Raw genomic sequence first — 17,289 nt, forward strand, 5'->3', positions numbered from 1 at the left:
GATAGGGAGTTGGTAATGTTTCTTAAAAGACGGTAAATATTTTTGACTTTATGAGCCTTATAGATTATGTCACAACTACTTGACTCTGCCATAGGAATCGAGGAAAGCAGCCATAGATGATGCATAAATGAGCACAAACATAGCTGTGTTAAAAAAAGAAAAAGTTAAAATAAAAACTTTATTTACAAAAGCAGGTGGCTGGCTCACAGGCCACAGTTTGCTGACCTCTGTGGGAGACTCATATGTATGTAATGTGAATGTGTGTGTCTACATATGTCTGTGTGTATATGTGTATATATGTAAGTAAAAAGAAAACTGCCAAAAGGTGTCAAATAAGAAATGCTGGCTTTTTTTTTTTTTTGGTCTTTCCAGAAATTTTCTGTGAATATGCACACGTATTATAAACGTAATATATATTTAAGGCCATAAATAGAAATCTACTGTCCATGTAGTTCGTTCTACGCCTTTGTTCCCCCAGTAACTGTAGACGCAGACTAGATAGCTACATTGAGATAAGACGAGCAGAGCGACGGTGTCGTCCTTCTGTAGCACTCTGGGGGTCCCACCATTCCCGATTGTCCTCCTAACGAGAAGCCACTGATTGTAAGGGAGCAACATTTCTAGGTTGTCTCTAATATTGTGCTTGTTGGGTCACTGGGAAGCGGAGGCTCCTGTGTAGCATGTTGAACCCCAGTCCTGCCGGAAGCGAGCGGCCACACGAGCTGGGAGCTAGTAGGTGCTTGTATGTCGTCCAGAGTCGCCAGATCATCAGCTTTTTTCTCCCTAAAAGAAACTGGAAACCGAGATTTCGTGGGTGAAATCTCTTAATTTTTAAGTGATGGGGATGATTTTTTAAATGGTGAACAGTCCAAACGAAAGACATCTGTGAGCCTTTCCTCCATCCCTCTGATTGAACTTCACAAAGGCTGAGGGTTTTTAGTTTTCTGCTGCCCTAAGTGAACACCCTTGAGAGTACTCTGTGTGTGTGTGTGTGTGTGTGTGTGTGTGTGTGTGTCCTTAGGTACATTTCTGGCATCAGAATTGTATATGTAATTACAAAGTTAATAATGGTTAACAAATTTCTCCCCAAGAATGTTACACTAGTTGACACTCCCACTAGCAGGATATGGAAACAATATGTGATCCACACATTCTTACCTACACTAGACATTATCAAATATCTCATTTTTTCCAATTTGCTAAATGAAAGTAGTATCTCACTTTATTTGCATTCTCGTAAACATTTATCCTGTATTTTTCTATGTATTTGTCCATCTTTTGCAGTTATAAAACCTCTTTGCTTATATATAAAACTAGTTTTCGTTATTTTTCAAATATTGTTTTCCATTCTACTGTTATCTTTGGACTTTTTCATTGGCTCTTTTTGCCGAACTTTTGTAAAATGTGATAATGTTTACAAGTTTTTTAATTTACGGCTTCTAGGTTTTGTGTTGTACTTAAGAAGACTTTCTTTACACCAAGATTATTTTTAAAAATCCTCCCCCTTTTTTTGGACTTACATGTTTATATTTCATAATGTTTAAATCTTTGAGTCATTGGTGATTTTCAATTTTGTATGAGGTACAAAGTAGGAAGGCAAATTTGTTTTTTTCTGAAAAGGTTTGAAGTTGTACCAACACGTTAAATTGAAGAATCTATCTTTCTTTGAGTAATTGAAAATACCATCATTATCAAACAATTTCTAACACAAATTGAGTATTTATTAACTGCAATAGGCCCTTCACTTGTACTGATCAATCTCATTTTAATCCTCACAGTGATGCCGAGGGTAGGTTCTGATTGCCATTTTATAGATGAGAAAACAGAGAAGTTAAGTAAATAATCAGCAGTCACACAGCTTGCAAATAGCAGAGCTCCAGGATTTAAACTCAGTCTGTCTCCAAAGCATGTAAACCACTAAGCTTTACTACTCATATATATTTCCCATTTCAAATTGGATCAAATTCTGACCCTATTCTGCTCCTTCAATTTGCCTTTTTATATTTAGTACTAAACTGTTCTAATTGTGTTAGTTTTATAATTCACTCTAATATCTTAGAGATATTTTTCCAGATTTCTTCTCACTAGTATTACATGTTTATTTTTCTAGATGCATTTTATTTCCAAGGAGATGTTTATTTTAAACCACTATTATCTTAGAGAACACTTTATTTATTCAGTGCCAAAAGAAATGGACTGTAACCTAAGATTCTGTGTCCTGTCACATTTTGTGAGAATGGACATTTTGAAAATCATTTTTGAAGCTAGAAAGGGTCTGAGGAGCTTCAGAGCTGGCACTGCCATGGGCAGGTACCCATGGGCAGCTGTGAGTCTCTCCCAGAACCCACGCCTGGGGCTCGCTCTTTTATCCCATTCTAGGGGTAAACGCTGTTGCATAAAACAGACTCTGAAAGTAATCGGATTTGCTGAAAACAACTACAGAGTAAAATTTAAAACTTAAAATATGTTGGGGGAGGGGCGTATATTTGTAAGGGAGTGGACAAGATTTTTGTTTTTTGTTTTTTAATGGAATTGGAAAGATCCTCAGTTGTCTTATACATTCTTATGACGATGATATTTTATGTAGTTCGGGATCTGGTTCTTTGATATTTTGCAAATCTTCCAGTTTGGGGAGTCACATTTGTATACTTTATCAGTTTCCACGATGTGTCTGATTCTAGGAGTGTGAACAAGGAGACCAAGTTGAAGTTTGTGCATACCGCCGTCCACGGCGTGGGTCATGACTTTGTGCAGTCGGCTTTCAAGGCTTTTGGCTTTGTTCCTCCTGAGGCTGTTCCTGAACAGAAAGTTCCCGATCCTGAGTTCCCAACAGTGAAATACCCAAACCCCGAAGAGGGTAAAGGTGTCTTGGTAACCTAATATTTTCAATTATATAATTTACCTCTTATCTTCAAAACTACTTTTATCAAGTAAAATAAGTTTTTATGTGCTTTCATTGCATTGAACACCAAAAACAAAAATTTCATCATTGGAAATTTTATATTTATTAATCATTTCTTAAAGAAACTTTCACATTAGATATATTAGCATCAGATAAGAGATCTGAAATCTTAAAGATGTTTTAAATTTAATTGAAGTAAGTTTAAATTTAACCTACTGTGCTTTCTTAATGTCAAAAAGGAACAGTAATAGAATGGAAGTTTATCACATGATTTTTACCCTTAACTGTCATTTTTCTGATAGGAAGAAGTGTTATGTAAATTGTAGCTCCTTCAACCTTTTTTAAAGGTTAGGGTAGCAATGATATTTAGAAGGTTGGTTTGTGAGGCTGATCACACATGAAGCCTGGAAATACCAGTCCGATCACACACACACACATACACACACACACGCTATCAGATGTGGGGTGAATTTAATGGACAGTCTAGGGTTGTGAGTTGATATCAGCTCCCATTTCTGACCTCTGGCTTAGGAAGTAATACGTGACCAGGCAGGACCAGCTGCAAAAATAAAATTCATCCTCAGTTTGAGGGATGTCCTCTTTTAGTTTTTAAAGAACTGAACATTTTTAAAAAGACTGCCTGTGCTTGATTCTTGATTAAAGTACTCTTCTCTTTCTACTCTTTTTCAGACTTTATCTTTTGCTTTGGCTGACAAAATCAAGGCCAAGATCATTTTAGCAAATGACCCTGATGCTGATAGACTTGCTGTGGCAGAAAAGCAAGACAGGTACAAGCTAATTTTGATAATCTAGAAAACATAAAGGGTGGCTTCAGATTAAAATGTTTTGGGGGAGACTAGACCTATTTAGAAATATTTCCCATTTATTTTGCAAATGATCATCTCACTGGACTTTTGTCAAGTCCTCCAACATAGAGTAAGGTGCTGATTTGGGGGCCACACAATTGGCAAGCATAACGCAAAGTAAACCAGTCCCATATGTGTTTGGAATTGAAATTACTATTTGTTATCTTCTCTTATTGTATCATTGATTTTATTATAGTTAATCACTCAGTGCCTGATGGAGGCAAAGTACTTGGCTTGGTGCTGGCTTTACAGTTCAGTACTTGCCAAAGGGTTTGGTAAGGAGCTAGACCTTCAGGGAAATATTGAATTTAGGTTGAGCAGACCAGAGAGGAATACCTGTGGTATGGAGTACTGATAGTGTCCAGGCAAATTCGATTGTGGAGTTTGTTGCAAGGTAGGCAGGGTCCAAGTAGTTTCGGGTGTCAAACAGCATGTGTGATGTTTTAGGGGTAGTGGAGTGCTGTCAGAGGGTTAGGGTTTTAGATTATGGTAAAACAATTTCAATTCTATATAAATTTTTAGGAAATTAAGCGAAGGTGATATATGCTTAAATATGAGGTGTGCTTCTAGCCATCTGGACTACAGAGAGGAAGATAAATCACTTATCCGTTCTCGGGTGTCCTCACTGTTTTAGCACTAGGGTAAGTGTTGAGGAACGCTACGCTATTGCCCTCTCAGAATCAGCAATACTGACCAGACCAAAACTGAGTTCTATAAACTATTATCCCTAGAGGATCTTGCTTGCATATTTTTGTTATGTTGAAGACAAAGCTCTTTTCGCGGACCAAGGTAAAAGCATTATGTGTCATCACTAACATTTTATATGCTCTTCAAAGATAAGATGTTTGTCTAGGCCAACTGGCTGAGGCATGGTAGCCGTTTGTGAAGTGGCAGTCACATATCTAGCCAGTTTTTAAAATAAGAATACCAAGAATAATCTTCCAGAAACTACTTTGAAGCTTGTTTAGCTTAATTGTCCCATCTCGGTGACTTCCAATGTCTCTCTTAAGATCACTGCAATGCACGGTTGTTCTTCCTTTTTTCCAGTGGTGAATGGCGAGTGTTTTCAGGCAACGAGTTGGGGGCTCTCCTGGGCTGGTGGATCTTTACTTCTTGGAAAGAAAAGAACCAAGATCGCAGTGCCCTCAAGGACACATACATGTTGTCCAGCACTGTTTCCTCCAAAATCTTACAGGCAATTGCCTTAAAGGAGGGTTTTCACTTTGAGGTAAGGCATTTGGGGCACAGGCTCTTTCTCCTTTCTTTTGCTTTGTAGAAGGTCTAAGGCCTGTCTTTCTCCTCTGGATTATTCCTTTAGGAAACATTAACTGGCTTTAAGTGGATGGGGAACCGAGCCAAACAGCTAATAGACCAGGGGAAGAATGTCTTATTTGCATTTGAAGAAGCTATTGGTAAGAAGTGATAATGATGACCATAGAATCAGTTAATGTATAGAATGCAAAAAAAAAAAAAAAAAAAAAAAAAGAAAGAAAAGAAAAAGAAAAAAGATGTGGTTTTGGATTTGGGTTCAAAAGATGAGCAGTGAAACAGGAACACACAGTTTGTTTTGCTTCTGCAGCATTTCAAAGAGCATCCTACCCCTAAAATGGCAAATCAGATTTTTTTCAGCTAAAAAGAATATCTCATAAATAACAGAGCCATTCATGTAAGAAAGTGACTTCTTTCCCCAGATGACTGAACACAGTGGTGTCCTGCACATGGCTAGTAGCAGCTTAAGAATCCACATACTGGGGGAATTGTGATATTTCCTCAACTGTGGAGTTGGTATCCAGGCCCCATATGTTCTCTCCTCCAAAAATGCTATGCAGAAGTCTGTCCAGAGGAAAGGAGAAAATATGGTTGTGGTGCCTTCACCAAACTAATTGTCACTTGAAAAGATGACCCCAAGCCTAGCTAGAATGACTGAAAAACACTTATCTTAAATTGTCGAGATAAATGAGCAGAAAGGAGAGCTCGCCATAGAAACTTGAAATTCAGATGTCTGTGCTGGGGGTATTTTAACTATTTGTTTAGTTACGATACATTATACTTACTCTATCATATATATTCTTCTGGTTGGTCTGTGCATTTTCTGCGGCACACACCTCACTAATTGATTAAATGAAGTGTAATAGCTCCTCTTTGCTCTTTTGTTCTCACAATTGGCAGTTTTGTCTTTTCATAGCTTTTTATTTAAAAACCTTTTTTCACATTGGTTTATGAAATATTTATTGCATATCAATTATGCAGTGATTCTGAAAGAAATGGACACTGACCTTCGCCTATAGCAGCTTACAAGGATCTTTCTAGTTAGGTAACCATATGAAAGCGGATAGGCTACGTGTCAAGACAAATACTATAACTCACAAAACTGTGGGAATTCAGAGAAGACAGAGTAAGGATTGACCAGAACAATTGGAAACAGTTTTGTGTGAGCTGGAGGGATTTGGCCTGGACCTAGGAAATGAGCACTTTTTGGCTAGAAGAAAGACTCTCCTTATGGGTTATTCACCAAATACTTCTTGAAGGCCTACTATGTACTAGGTACTGGGCTAGATTTTTATATACAGTGGTAAATGAAAACTATCCGCATACTCATACTGTACAACCTGTCATGAAATAAGCAGAACGTATACAGATATGTGCATGCACAGCATTGTAAAGCAACCCACTCCTAAGGGTGTGTGTCTGACATGTGTTTCTGCAGGATATATGTGCTGCCCTTTTGTTCTGGACAAAGATGGAGTCAGTGCCGCTGTCATAAGCGCGGAATTGGCTAGCTTTCTAGCAACCAAGAATTTGTCTTTGTCTCAGCAGCTAAAGGCCATCTATGTTGAGTAAGTTTCTACTGACTCTACATAACTGAAATATTTTTTATTAGTTTCAGGTGTACAGCACAGTGATTTGGTATATGTATATATTATGACATGATCAGCATAAGTCTATTGCATGCATCAGTCTATTACTACATGTATCACCACACGTAGTAATATTTTTAAATGTATTATGTACTTATGCACAAGATGCTAGTATTCTTTCCAATTCTCTTTTGTTATGAATTCTATTTCTTATGAAAACCAAATAATAAATTATCTTTTCCTTCTGATACTTAGCCATTTAATAGTAATTACCATTCGTGATGGCAGTAACCTTTACCAGATGACAACATCAGTCGCAGAAATAGCTAAAGATATGATTTTAGGTGTCCGATGTCAAAAAAGATTAAATGTGTTTATGAAACATCTATTTAGTCTTTTTATAGCAATTATTCGACTGTGCCTTTGTAGTACAAAAGCAGCCAGACACAATACATAATGTAATGGGTGTGGCGTGGCTACGTTTCTATAAAATTTTTACTTACAAATATAGGCTGAAGGCCAGGCAACAGTTAGGTGATCCCTTGGGTAAATTGTTATAGCTCTTTCTTAATGCCGAATTATTCCTTTGAAGCTGGTCATGGTCATTTGTTTCATTAAGTGTTTTAGAATATAGTGGTTGATACATGTTCTGTGTGCCCTATGCAGAATGATTTGTTCTTTATTTTGCATGTGTTTGTATTTGTTTTGATAGGTATGGCTACCATATTACCAAAACTTCATATTTCATCTGCCATGATCAGGGCACCATTAAAAAATTATTTGAAAACCTTAGAAACTATGATGGGAAGAATACTTATCCAAAAACTTGTGGCAAATTTGAAATATCTGGCGTTAGGGATCTTACAACTGGCTATGATGATAGCCAACCTGATAAAAAAGCTGTAAGTAATGCCTACTTTTGTCAACCTTTTTTTCTCTTTACCTTCTATTATACTTTGAAAAGCTTGACTTATATATCAGTGCAATATTGGGATTCATAATAAGAAATATATTTGGTCTCTGTCCTCTTTTCTTGCACAGAGCTCCTAAAACCCTTAGAATTTCTCAAATGATGAGAGCATAAAAGCGTTGTGTGTTTTGTTGACAAGATGACTTTTAGAAAACTCAGGTAACCTAAGGATGGGGACTGTTGCCAGGAGAACAAACCAGGTGATTAAAGTTGGAACTTTCAGTCCCATCCTGACCTCTGGAGAGAGAAAAGGGGCTGGAGACTGAGTTCAATCACCAATAGCCAATGATTTAATCAATCAATCTTGCCAATGTAATGAAGCCTCCATAAAACCCCAAAAGGACAGGGTTTGGAGAGCTTCTATATTGGTGAACATGTGGAGATTTGGGGAGAGAGTTGACTCAAAGAGGACATGGAAGCTCCATGCTCTTTCCCATACCTTGCCCTATGCATCTCTTCCATCTGACTATTCCCGAGTTATAGCCTTTTATAATATACCAGTAATCTAGTAAGTTAGATGTTTTTCTGAGTTCTGCGAGCTACTCTAGCAAATTAATCAAACCCAAGGAAGAGTTCTTAGGAACCTCTGATCCAAAGCTCGTCAGTCAGAAGCCCAGGTGATGAACTAGACTTGTGACTGGCATCTGAAGTGTGTGTGTAGGGGCGGCGGTGGGGGGGGGGGGCAGTCCTATAGGACTGAGCCTTAAACCTCTGGAATCTGATGTTATCTCAGGTAGCTAGTGTCAGAATTGAATTCAATTGTAGGATACTATGCGGTATCGGAAAATTGCTTAGGGGTGTAGGGAACATAGTCAGAATTGGGTGCAGAACCATGTTAATCATATAATTATTTGAAGCTGATTTTAGACATTTAGGCATTATTGTAAGTAAGCTGTCAAAATATATAGAAAGTTAAAAATCAGGGGCTAGAACTAAAAGGGTTTTCAATAGTCATCTCAGCCAACACTGCCACTTAACACATAAGGAAATCAATGCTAAGAGGTGCACGAGCTGTCTGAGGTTGCACAGCTGGTTGGTGATGGTCAGGGTACCATCTGGGTCCTCTGATTCCAGATCCTGCTTTTCCTCTCTCTCAGCTTGTTCTCACTCTTAAGCAAGCATCTGAGTCATCTAGCCACCTGGTTGAAATGCCGAGTGCTGCAGCCCACCCACCCCTGGTGTTTCTGACGGAGTAGGTCTGGGGTAGGACTGGGGTGGAGACTAAAAGTTTGTCTTTCTTACAAGTTCCCAGCTGATGTGGAGGCGACTGGTCCAATTTGGAGAACCACTGTTGGCTTCCTACTTAGTTTTACCATGTTCTCTGAGTGTCTGGTAGCTGTTAGCTGTAAAATATGAGGTCGCATTCTTCATACCATGCGGATTCCCCACTGGAGTCCAAAGAAGGCTCCAGTGTGGCTTCAAAAGAGCGTTGCTAGCTCTGGCAGGAGGTAGGGAAAGGAGAGCAAGAATATCCTTGTGAATTACTAGATGATATCTTTGATTTTTACCTTTCTATGTATTTCTTATTTTCATCAGCACACAATACACTTTCAGAAGATAGTAGTATTCAGAGGACGGAACACGGCATTTCCAACCACTGCTGTCTCACTGGCATGGTGCCGAGACAGCCAGCCTTCCCTGCCTGTTCTTTCTCTTGGTCTTTGCTGCCAGGCTTCTACATAATGTGCTTATATGGTGATGTTCTGACTTGTCAGTGTTAGGCTTTATTAATTTTCTATTGTAGAGGTAAGGATTTAGTTACTTCCAATACTCACTACTCTTCTTTTTCTCTTGTCCTCTCAACATGTTTATATCACAGCTTTGGGTGACATCAGGTTCTGTGCTTGTATCATTATGACTAGGAACTGTTGTTTCTGGCTTAGTTAAGTAGTGTAGTTCGATTAGGTTCCCCTAATTTGTTTGGAGAATTGTTTTTCCTGTAATTAATCATTGCTTTGTTCTTTTGTTTGCTTGAATTTCTGTAAAACGATCACCAGTTCTTCCCACGTCTTTCAAATATGCCTTGGTGGGGTTTCCACATGGTCCAACGATTCGGCTAGTCTGCTGTTCTGTTTGTTCCCATTGGCCTCGCTCCTGTTCCCTCCATCTGTGCAGGGCCAGCTGCTCTCTGGTTTGAGTGCACAGCTGTCATCCTGGGAATGCTGTTCGTCATTCCCTTGCTTCTGAACCCAGTGACTTCCTCCTTCTATATTTCTTTTCCTAAATAATATCCTCTAGGAGCTTCCCAAGAAAAAGTGAATGGGAGGTAAATGTTTGGAGACATGTACTTCTGAAAATGTCTTATTCTATCCTCAGACGTTACTGACTCGCAGTTTTGAAAGCATCGCTCCGTCAGTGTTGGGTTCTGGTGTTGCCGTTGAGCACCCAGTCATTCACTCATTTAGAACTAGACCTGTGTGTTGATGCCATACTTGTTCCATCCTTCCTGTGCAACTTTTTTATTTTTCCTCTCTAAGAGAGTTTTAGGAACTTTCTGCTATACTTTGGATTCTAAAATTTTAGCAGTGTATTGAAGTATGTGTCTCTTTTCATTCCCTTTTCTAGACACTCGGTGGGTCTTTGTTGCTCTGCAGTCATTTCTTTTAGTTCTGAGAAATTTTTTTGATTTTGTGTCATAGGAGACCAGATGGTTGTTTTTCCAATAACTTCTTCCCCTGTGTTTTCTGGTCTCCCCTTTTCAACAAGTGTTTAGTTAGATGTTGGCTCTCCAGGACTGATGATCTTCTTTCTGTTTCTTTCTTTCCTATCATCTATATGTATCTTCTTTTCCGACTTTTGGGGAATTTTCCTCAACATTAACTTTCAGTACTTCTATTTACTGTATTTTAGCTCTTATTCTCTAATTTTTGAAAATTACATCCTATTCTTGTTTCATGTCTATAATATTGTAACTCTCTTAATGATATTAGTTATCCCTTTTTTTAAATGTAGATTTTTTCCCTCTATATTGTCTTTATTTTCTCCAGGTTTTATTATTATTATTGTTTGTTTGTTTGTTTGTTTTGGACTTTGTCTTTTCCTTGATGTTTTTTCCCCTCCAAAGTCTGGTGATCCTTAATTGTCCTTTGGGCACTAAAAACCTTATTGGAAGCTCTGTGTATATGCTGAAGCCTTGGCAACTGACATACTTCACTCTAGGGAGATTGGGTAGTAAATTAGCTTTGTATAAGGGCCGCATCTGGGGAAGCCTAACTCTCATCCCAGTCTCTTGGCTGAGGGCTACAAGTTGGATACTGAGGCTCTATAAGTGGCGGAGAAATCTGGGGAGCATGGGAGGAGGGGCTCTAGCATTTAGTGTGTTTGTGGGCTCGAATTAATCTCTCTTTTCACCCTACACAGTGTCAGGTGTCCCCAACTCCTGAGCCTTTCTGATTCAATTATACCACAGAATTAAACCATCTCCTGAGAGCTGGTTGCCTGACTGTGGGCAGAGGATGAGGATCTGAGAGGGTCTAACAGCTCCCTTCACATACCACCTTCTTCTCTCCCCTGCCCTTCGCAGTACCTGGTGCCTCCAAGCAGCGAGATTTGCCAGTGTTCTGCAGAGCACCTAGGTTCAGTTCTTGTCTATCTCCCGCAGATGCTCATTGATTCAGTTCTTGTCTATCTCCCGCAGATGCTCAGCTGTCGTAATCCTGGGTCCCATCGGGTCGATTCTGCTCCTCCATCTGTTTTCTCCCTTCCCGGACTGGTTGGCAGCCCATCAACTGCTGTTTCCTCTTTTCCTCTTTGTCCTTGTGTTTGTTTTGTTTTTGTGTTTTTGTCGTTTTAGTGGGGCTTTGAGAGCAATCAGCTATGAATACATCTGCCAGAAGCTTTATTTTTTATAAGTCTCTGTATAGACTTTTTTTTGCAAAGAAATTAAATCTAATATTGTCTTTTTCTTTTTCTTTTTTGTAATGCATTTAAATCTATTATAACCTATTTCTTGTGAAATTATGTATTTCAATTCTAGTAAAACTTTAGTAGCTTTAATGAATAGAATGGAGAAGACAAAAAACTAGTATACATACTTGAAACTAATTAAAATAAATAATTTCATTTAAAAAAAGCTAGTATACAAAGCTACTTAATTTTCACAGATTACCTTATTATTATTATTATTATTATTATTATTACTATTTTGTATGTCATTCATATAGAGTACATTTTCTGATTTTTCTCAGAATGTTCTTCTTTTCTAAACCAATGTATTTGTTTGGCATTTATTTTCTTGTTTATCAAGAGAAACTGTTTTTTAGACCAGGACAGTTTATGTTACTATTTAAATTTATAACATGTGTATTTAATTCCTAGATTCTCCCTACTAGTAAAAGCAGCCAAATGATCACCTTTACCTTTGCTAATGGATGCGTGGCCACCATGCGGACCAGTGGGACAGAGCCCAAAATCAAGTACTATTCAGAACTGTGTGCCCCACCTGGAAACAGGTAAGATGTGGATGTAGCTGTTCTGACTTATTCCCTAGACTTCCTAATTGGTTCTGTTCCAATTTTAAGTGAAACATTTCATATTTCCAACATGGCATATAATTAGGAAAGTTGTTTAAGAACCTACATTAATATTGTGCTGTTAACAGGTGCTTGAAATGTCTAGTGATAATAGTGCCTACTTCTTACTTAATTACTCCTCTTCCTCTCTCAACTTTCTTTGTATGAGAAAATTTCACTCCTAATTTCAGTAATAATAATAATACTGAAATAGTAATAGTTTCCTTTTTCAGTACTTTTTATTTGAAGCAAGCACCAACGAGTTTTTCTCTTTTTCTCCATGTCTCTGATACAATAAATTAAAATCTATTTCACATGCATTCAACAAATATCTTTAAGCACTGATTGTGCATAAGTCTGTACTGGGTCCCAGGTAGGATAAAGGGCCTTATCAGAAAGAGTCCTTGCCACCAAAGAACTGAGGGTCTAATGGCTTCAGGGTCATGTTTTTGTGACCTTGGCAAAGGGTTTTAGTTGGTCACTTCTCAACCATTATAACATTTTGAACTTTAACAGTTGTGATGTATGTAGTTAGCGTGTGTAAATGTGATATTGCCCTCAGTTAACTAGCACTTCTATATTCAGAATACAGTTAAGAATCAGGAGAAAAAATTTTTAAGTGAAGTAAGTCAACTTTGTCCAATAGAAATAAAATGTGAGCCATATATGCAATTAAATTCCTATAAGACACATTTTTGAAAAGTAAAAAGAAACAGATCAATTATTTAATTCAAATAATATATTTTATCTATATAATATATTAAAATGTAATTACAACATGTAATTCATAATAAAAATTATTAATGAAATATTTCACTTTTTTCCATATTGTCTTCAAAATTCATTTAGTATTTTACACTTACCATGCATCTCAATTCAAATGCAAAGTTTTTCAGAAATACTTGACTATATTTAGATATCACGAAATTTGTAGTTGAAAAAGTGGATTTTGATAACCCAATTGTTCCTAACATACTTAAGTTTTCCAACAACTGAATCAAGGGTCAGGTTTTAAATTTGAATTTCAATCAATTAGACTTAAATGAAATTAAAAAATCAGTTTCCTGATTGCACTAGCCACATTCAACTAGGTAGTTGTTGCAACATATGCATACCAAAGCTTTGCTTATAGAAGGTTTTTTTCTGGCTTTGTGAATCAAATTTGCACTATGTGGAAATAGAAGCAGAGAAGAATTTCTGACCATTTTAAATTGGCAAGCCGATAGCATATTAAAATGTAGCAAATTAGAAGTGAGGAGAAAGAATTATTAAAGTTAGATTTTCCTTAAGCAGAGAGGAGTGCTGATAGCAAAGCAAGAAATATTAAAGCAAAACAAAACTATAAAACACAGATATAAAACTCAGAATGTTCACCACTCTGGGAGTTTATCTTAAGGGAAATAGCAGTCCACACTTAATGAGCTCCGAATCATCTTCCGAATAAGAAGAGCTCCAGTCCAACAGTTAGAGTCATAATTATGGCTCTCAAACGTCAAGATACTCAAATATATTGAGAATTCATGTGAAATATATTTTGCTAGATTCTCATTCAAAACCTTTTTGTGCTTAAAGGGCAAAACTCAACTTTTAAGCAACTTAAACACATAAAACAGTTCATTTTCTAAGCACTTTGCATAACCAGTGTTTTATTGAATATTATGCAATTTTCGGTGTTTCCATGTTTGTTAGATAACAAGCTATTTGCTGCTATATCGAGTGCGATTTTCCATTTACATGTCCTTGTAATTCTCATTCTCAGTGCATTTATATTTCTATGTCTCATTCTTTTGAAAACAATTAAGCATTAGTCCAATTTAAAGATGTTTTCTCTATATATTTGTCCTTTCCTTTTTCTTATGCTGTGAAAATGTATCTAATATTTCAGAAAACTTTCCTTTATAATAATAACAATACTATTCAATATTTAAAGATCTATAGTATTTACATTTTCGCATGGCTTATTGAATGGACTTAAATTCAAATGTTAGTTTATAAATTGCTGAAAATATTTTGAAAGCTTGTCCTTGTATTATATTCTTTGAAATGTTGCACACTTTTATTAAATGGGACATTAGGCACTAAGTCATCCATGGATATGCTGTCAGAGCTCAAACCAGCCACCAGCACATGTAATGTCCAACGGAAATGAAGTCACGGCTAAAGTTTCCTTATTTTCTGATAACCTTAAATATTATTAATGTATTGTAGCATGAATTTTGTTTATTTATTGAATTCCACGACCTACTAATCTTTAGAATGTAAAAATTTGTTTCACATATAAGTCCTGCTTGTAAAAAAATATTTTTGTTGGGGTAGATGTCTTTAGTTTTGTCCACATATTTATTTTGGAAAATTTCAGCCCTACAGAAATGTTGAAATAATAATGCAGTGAATATTCATGTACTTGTCACTTGGACCAGGGGTTGGTAAGCTTTTATATGTAAAAAGCTAGATAGTAAATATTTTGGAGTTCATGGGCCATATGGTCTCTGTCACAACTATTCAGCTCTGCTGTTGTAGTGAGAAAGCAGCCATATACATAAAGAATGGAAGTGGCTGTGTTTCAAAAAACTTTATTTACAAAAATAGGTCATAAGCAAAAAAAAGGGGGGGGGGGAGGACCTCAAGCCATAGTTTGCCTACCCCAGCCTATACTCAGCAATTGCTAATATTTTGTGATCTCTGCTCTCTCTCATCATATATATTTTATATTTCATTTTTTTTCTGAACCATGTGAAAGTAAGTCACAGACTTCAATATGCATTTCTAATAAGGACATTCTCTTACTATCTCAAGGTTTAGATAATAATTATATTAAGCAAGGTTCAAACAGAAACAAAACTAGTAGGAGATATATATATATGCCTGCATATATATTTGTACATAGATATATAGTAATTCATTGATGAGTTTTAGTTTTAGGTATATTGTTAAAAAAACACAAACATTATTATGTGCCTTTCTGAGAATTGTTTTTTTTCTTCAAAGCACTTATGGAGAAGGGAAAAAACAACTGCGATTCATATGTACTTATAAAACATATTACTTTATATTTTAAAATGGGAGTAAAAATAGTTATAATGAGAGCTACATTTATTGAGGTTTTTGGGACAGGTTCTATGCTAATTGCTTTATATAATTTATCTCAATCTATACAACAACTCTCTTGAGAAAGTAAATTTCTATCACAATTTCACAAATGAGGAATCTGGGCCTTGGAGAGGCTAAGCCACTTGCCCAAGGGCACACACTAGTAATTTGCAGAGCCAGAATTAATGTCTGTAATAAAATGAATTGTTTTAGTTGTACGGGTTAGCTATCGCAATGTAAAATCTTAACTAATTACAAGGATTGCCATTTCCATTAAAATAAAGTTTGTATATATTAAAGATGGTCAAGTATGAAGTACAGACAGTTTGAATTGAAAGATTTAGTTTTTTAAATCAGCTTTTGGTTTAAAAGTGTTTAAAGTGACTCACTCACTGTGCTAGTGGCCTGACACTTACCTGAGGTGCAGGAAGCTTGTCTAATTACAAGTTCATTTTATTTATTATTTGACCTTCTAATTGTTTGCATATGAATGAGTGTTTTCAACATGCTTGAAACTTGATATCCTTAAAAGGATCTCGCTCCCTAGATTCTTGTTTACACTTTAGTTTTGGCCCTTTTGTTCTGAAGGTAGAATAACAAAGATAAACCCTGGGGTCTGAGTTCCTGGTATGTGACTAGCAGGCCCGGTAGGAGGCTCCCCATCTCCACCCATCCTAGGAAGACCTTACAGATGAGTCTGCTGCTTAGCCTCTAGTAGTTTAAGGGGAAACAGAATCAGGAAACTTTGTGTCCTGGGAGACTAGGACATAACAGAGATGTCCCTTGTAAAAGTTCAGAAGGATTTAATGACAACTGGAGTACTGAAAGTTTTCTCTGCACTGCTAGGTACAAACAAACATTGCAGATCTTTTAGAAATGCTAGGCCAAAAATTGTGTTTCTTAAAAATTCTTATGAGAACTGGAAAGGGGTGATTTTATTTATGTAGAGACTTTGGGAAAATCTTGGGGAAAAATAATGAGTATTGTCTCAGGGTTTTTTTTTTTTTTTTTTTCTGTCCCAGTTAACAGGTGCGCTCCCGTGCTGAAGCCACTGGAGTTCTGTTTTGTCTGACTTAGCCCTCCCCTTAAAGTTACATGTCAGTGTTACTTGGTCAATGTGGGGAGAATCTAAAATGTGCTTTGGAATAATCCACTGACCTGGAATTCCCGCCCTCTCCCCCCCCCCTTATTTTGCAGTGACCCTGAGCAGCTGAAGAAAGAATTGCATGAACTAGTCAGTGCTATTGAAGAATATTTTTTCCAGCCACAAAAGTATAACCTGCAGCCAAAAGCACAGTGAAATATTCCAGCCTTGGGATTAATTACATTTACCAGCAATTAAGCTGAACTTGATTTGTTAATTGTTATTTGTGAGGACCAAATGATTTAAACAGTCACCACAAGTATTTATATTTTTAAAATAGACCTACATTCCTCATTGTTTTATGTTTGATCTTTAAGGTAAATAAAGAAAAGATGGCCAAACCTAACAAACCAACATTCCTATTGAAAGGTTGAAACTGAACATTATCAGAAATTTAAAAAATGGAGACTTTTTTTAATAAAAAACTAACTTTAAAAAATATAACTAATGTGTTGCACTTTTTACAAATTGAAGGCTAGACCCTCCATGAATAAAAAGGTTATGACTCACTTTATTGAAAAACTCACTTTATTTTGCTGGTATGGAACCCAACCTGCAATATATCTGAGGTCTGCCTGCACGTATATTTATACCTCTAACAATAGCTTATGAAGTAAAATAAATGAATAGATCAAATGTTGTGTTCATGTTTGGGGAAAATACAATTTACGAAAACCTGTAAAAAGAAGTAAATTATACTTTTAAAAGATAAGTGTTTTTGACCTAAAATAGTTTAGTTCTAAAAACACATTGTACATTTGATAGGAATAGACAGCTTAACTCTCTTTGTTCAATGTGTTAACATTCATTTTGTCTCTTTAACTCTTGAATCAAATGCTTTTTTGAAACTTGCAAAGTACTTTATTGCACTCTTTTTTCCTTCTTGGTCCTGAAGCAACAAGGACTATAAATAATAATTATTTACCCGACTTTAATTTTTTTTGGCCT

At 36.6% G+C, this 17,289-nt stretch overlaps 1 protein-coding gene across 1 annotated transcript in view; it reads left to right on the forward strand.

The window, feature by feature from the left end:
* PGM2 (phosphoglucomutase 2) overlaps window positions 1-16,855 on the forward strand; it is a 30,681-nt gene extending 13,826 nt beyond the window's left edge. The window contains exons 7-14 of the mRNA XM_016140718.2: window positions 2,682-2,871; window positions 3,593-3,690; window positions 4,816-4,996; window positions 5,087-5,180; window positions 6,476-6,605; window positions 7,339-7,528; window positions 11,914-12,047; window positions 16,395-16,855. Coding sequence (XP_015996204.2) covers window positions 2,682-2,871; window positions 3,593-3,690; window positions 4,816-4,996; window positions 5,087-5,180; window positions 6,476-6,605; window positions 7,339-7,528; window positions 11,914-12,047; window positions 16,395-16,497 — 1,120 coding nt within the window. The 3' untranslated portion in view covers window positions 16,498-16,855. The remainder of the gene's footprint in view (window positions 1-2,681; window positions 2,872-3,592; window positions 3,691-4,815; window positions 4,997-5,086; window positions 5,181-6,475; window positions 6,606-7,338; window positions 7,529-11,913; window positions 12,048-16,394) is intronic.
* The last annotated feature ends 434 nt before the right edge of the window (window positions 16,856-17,289 follow it).

This window comes from Rousettus aegyptiacus, unplaced genomic scaffold (assembly GCF_014176215.1).
Source record: "Rousettus aegyptiacus isolate mRouAeg1 unplaced genomic scaffold, mRouAeg1.p scaffold_m13_p_10, whole genome shotgun sequence".
Lineage (NCBI taxonomy): Eukaryota > Metazoa > Chordata > Mammalia > Chiroptera > Pteropodidae > Rousettus > Rousettus aegyptiacus.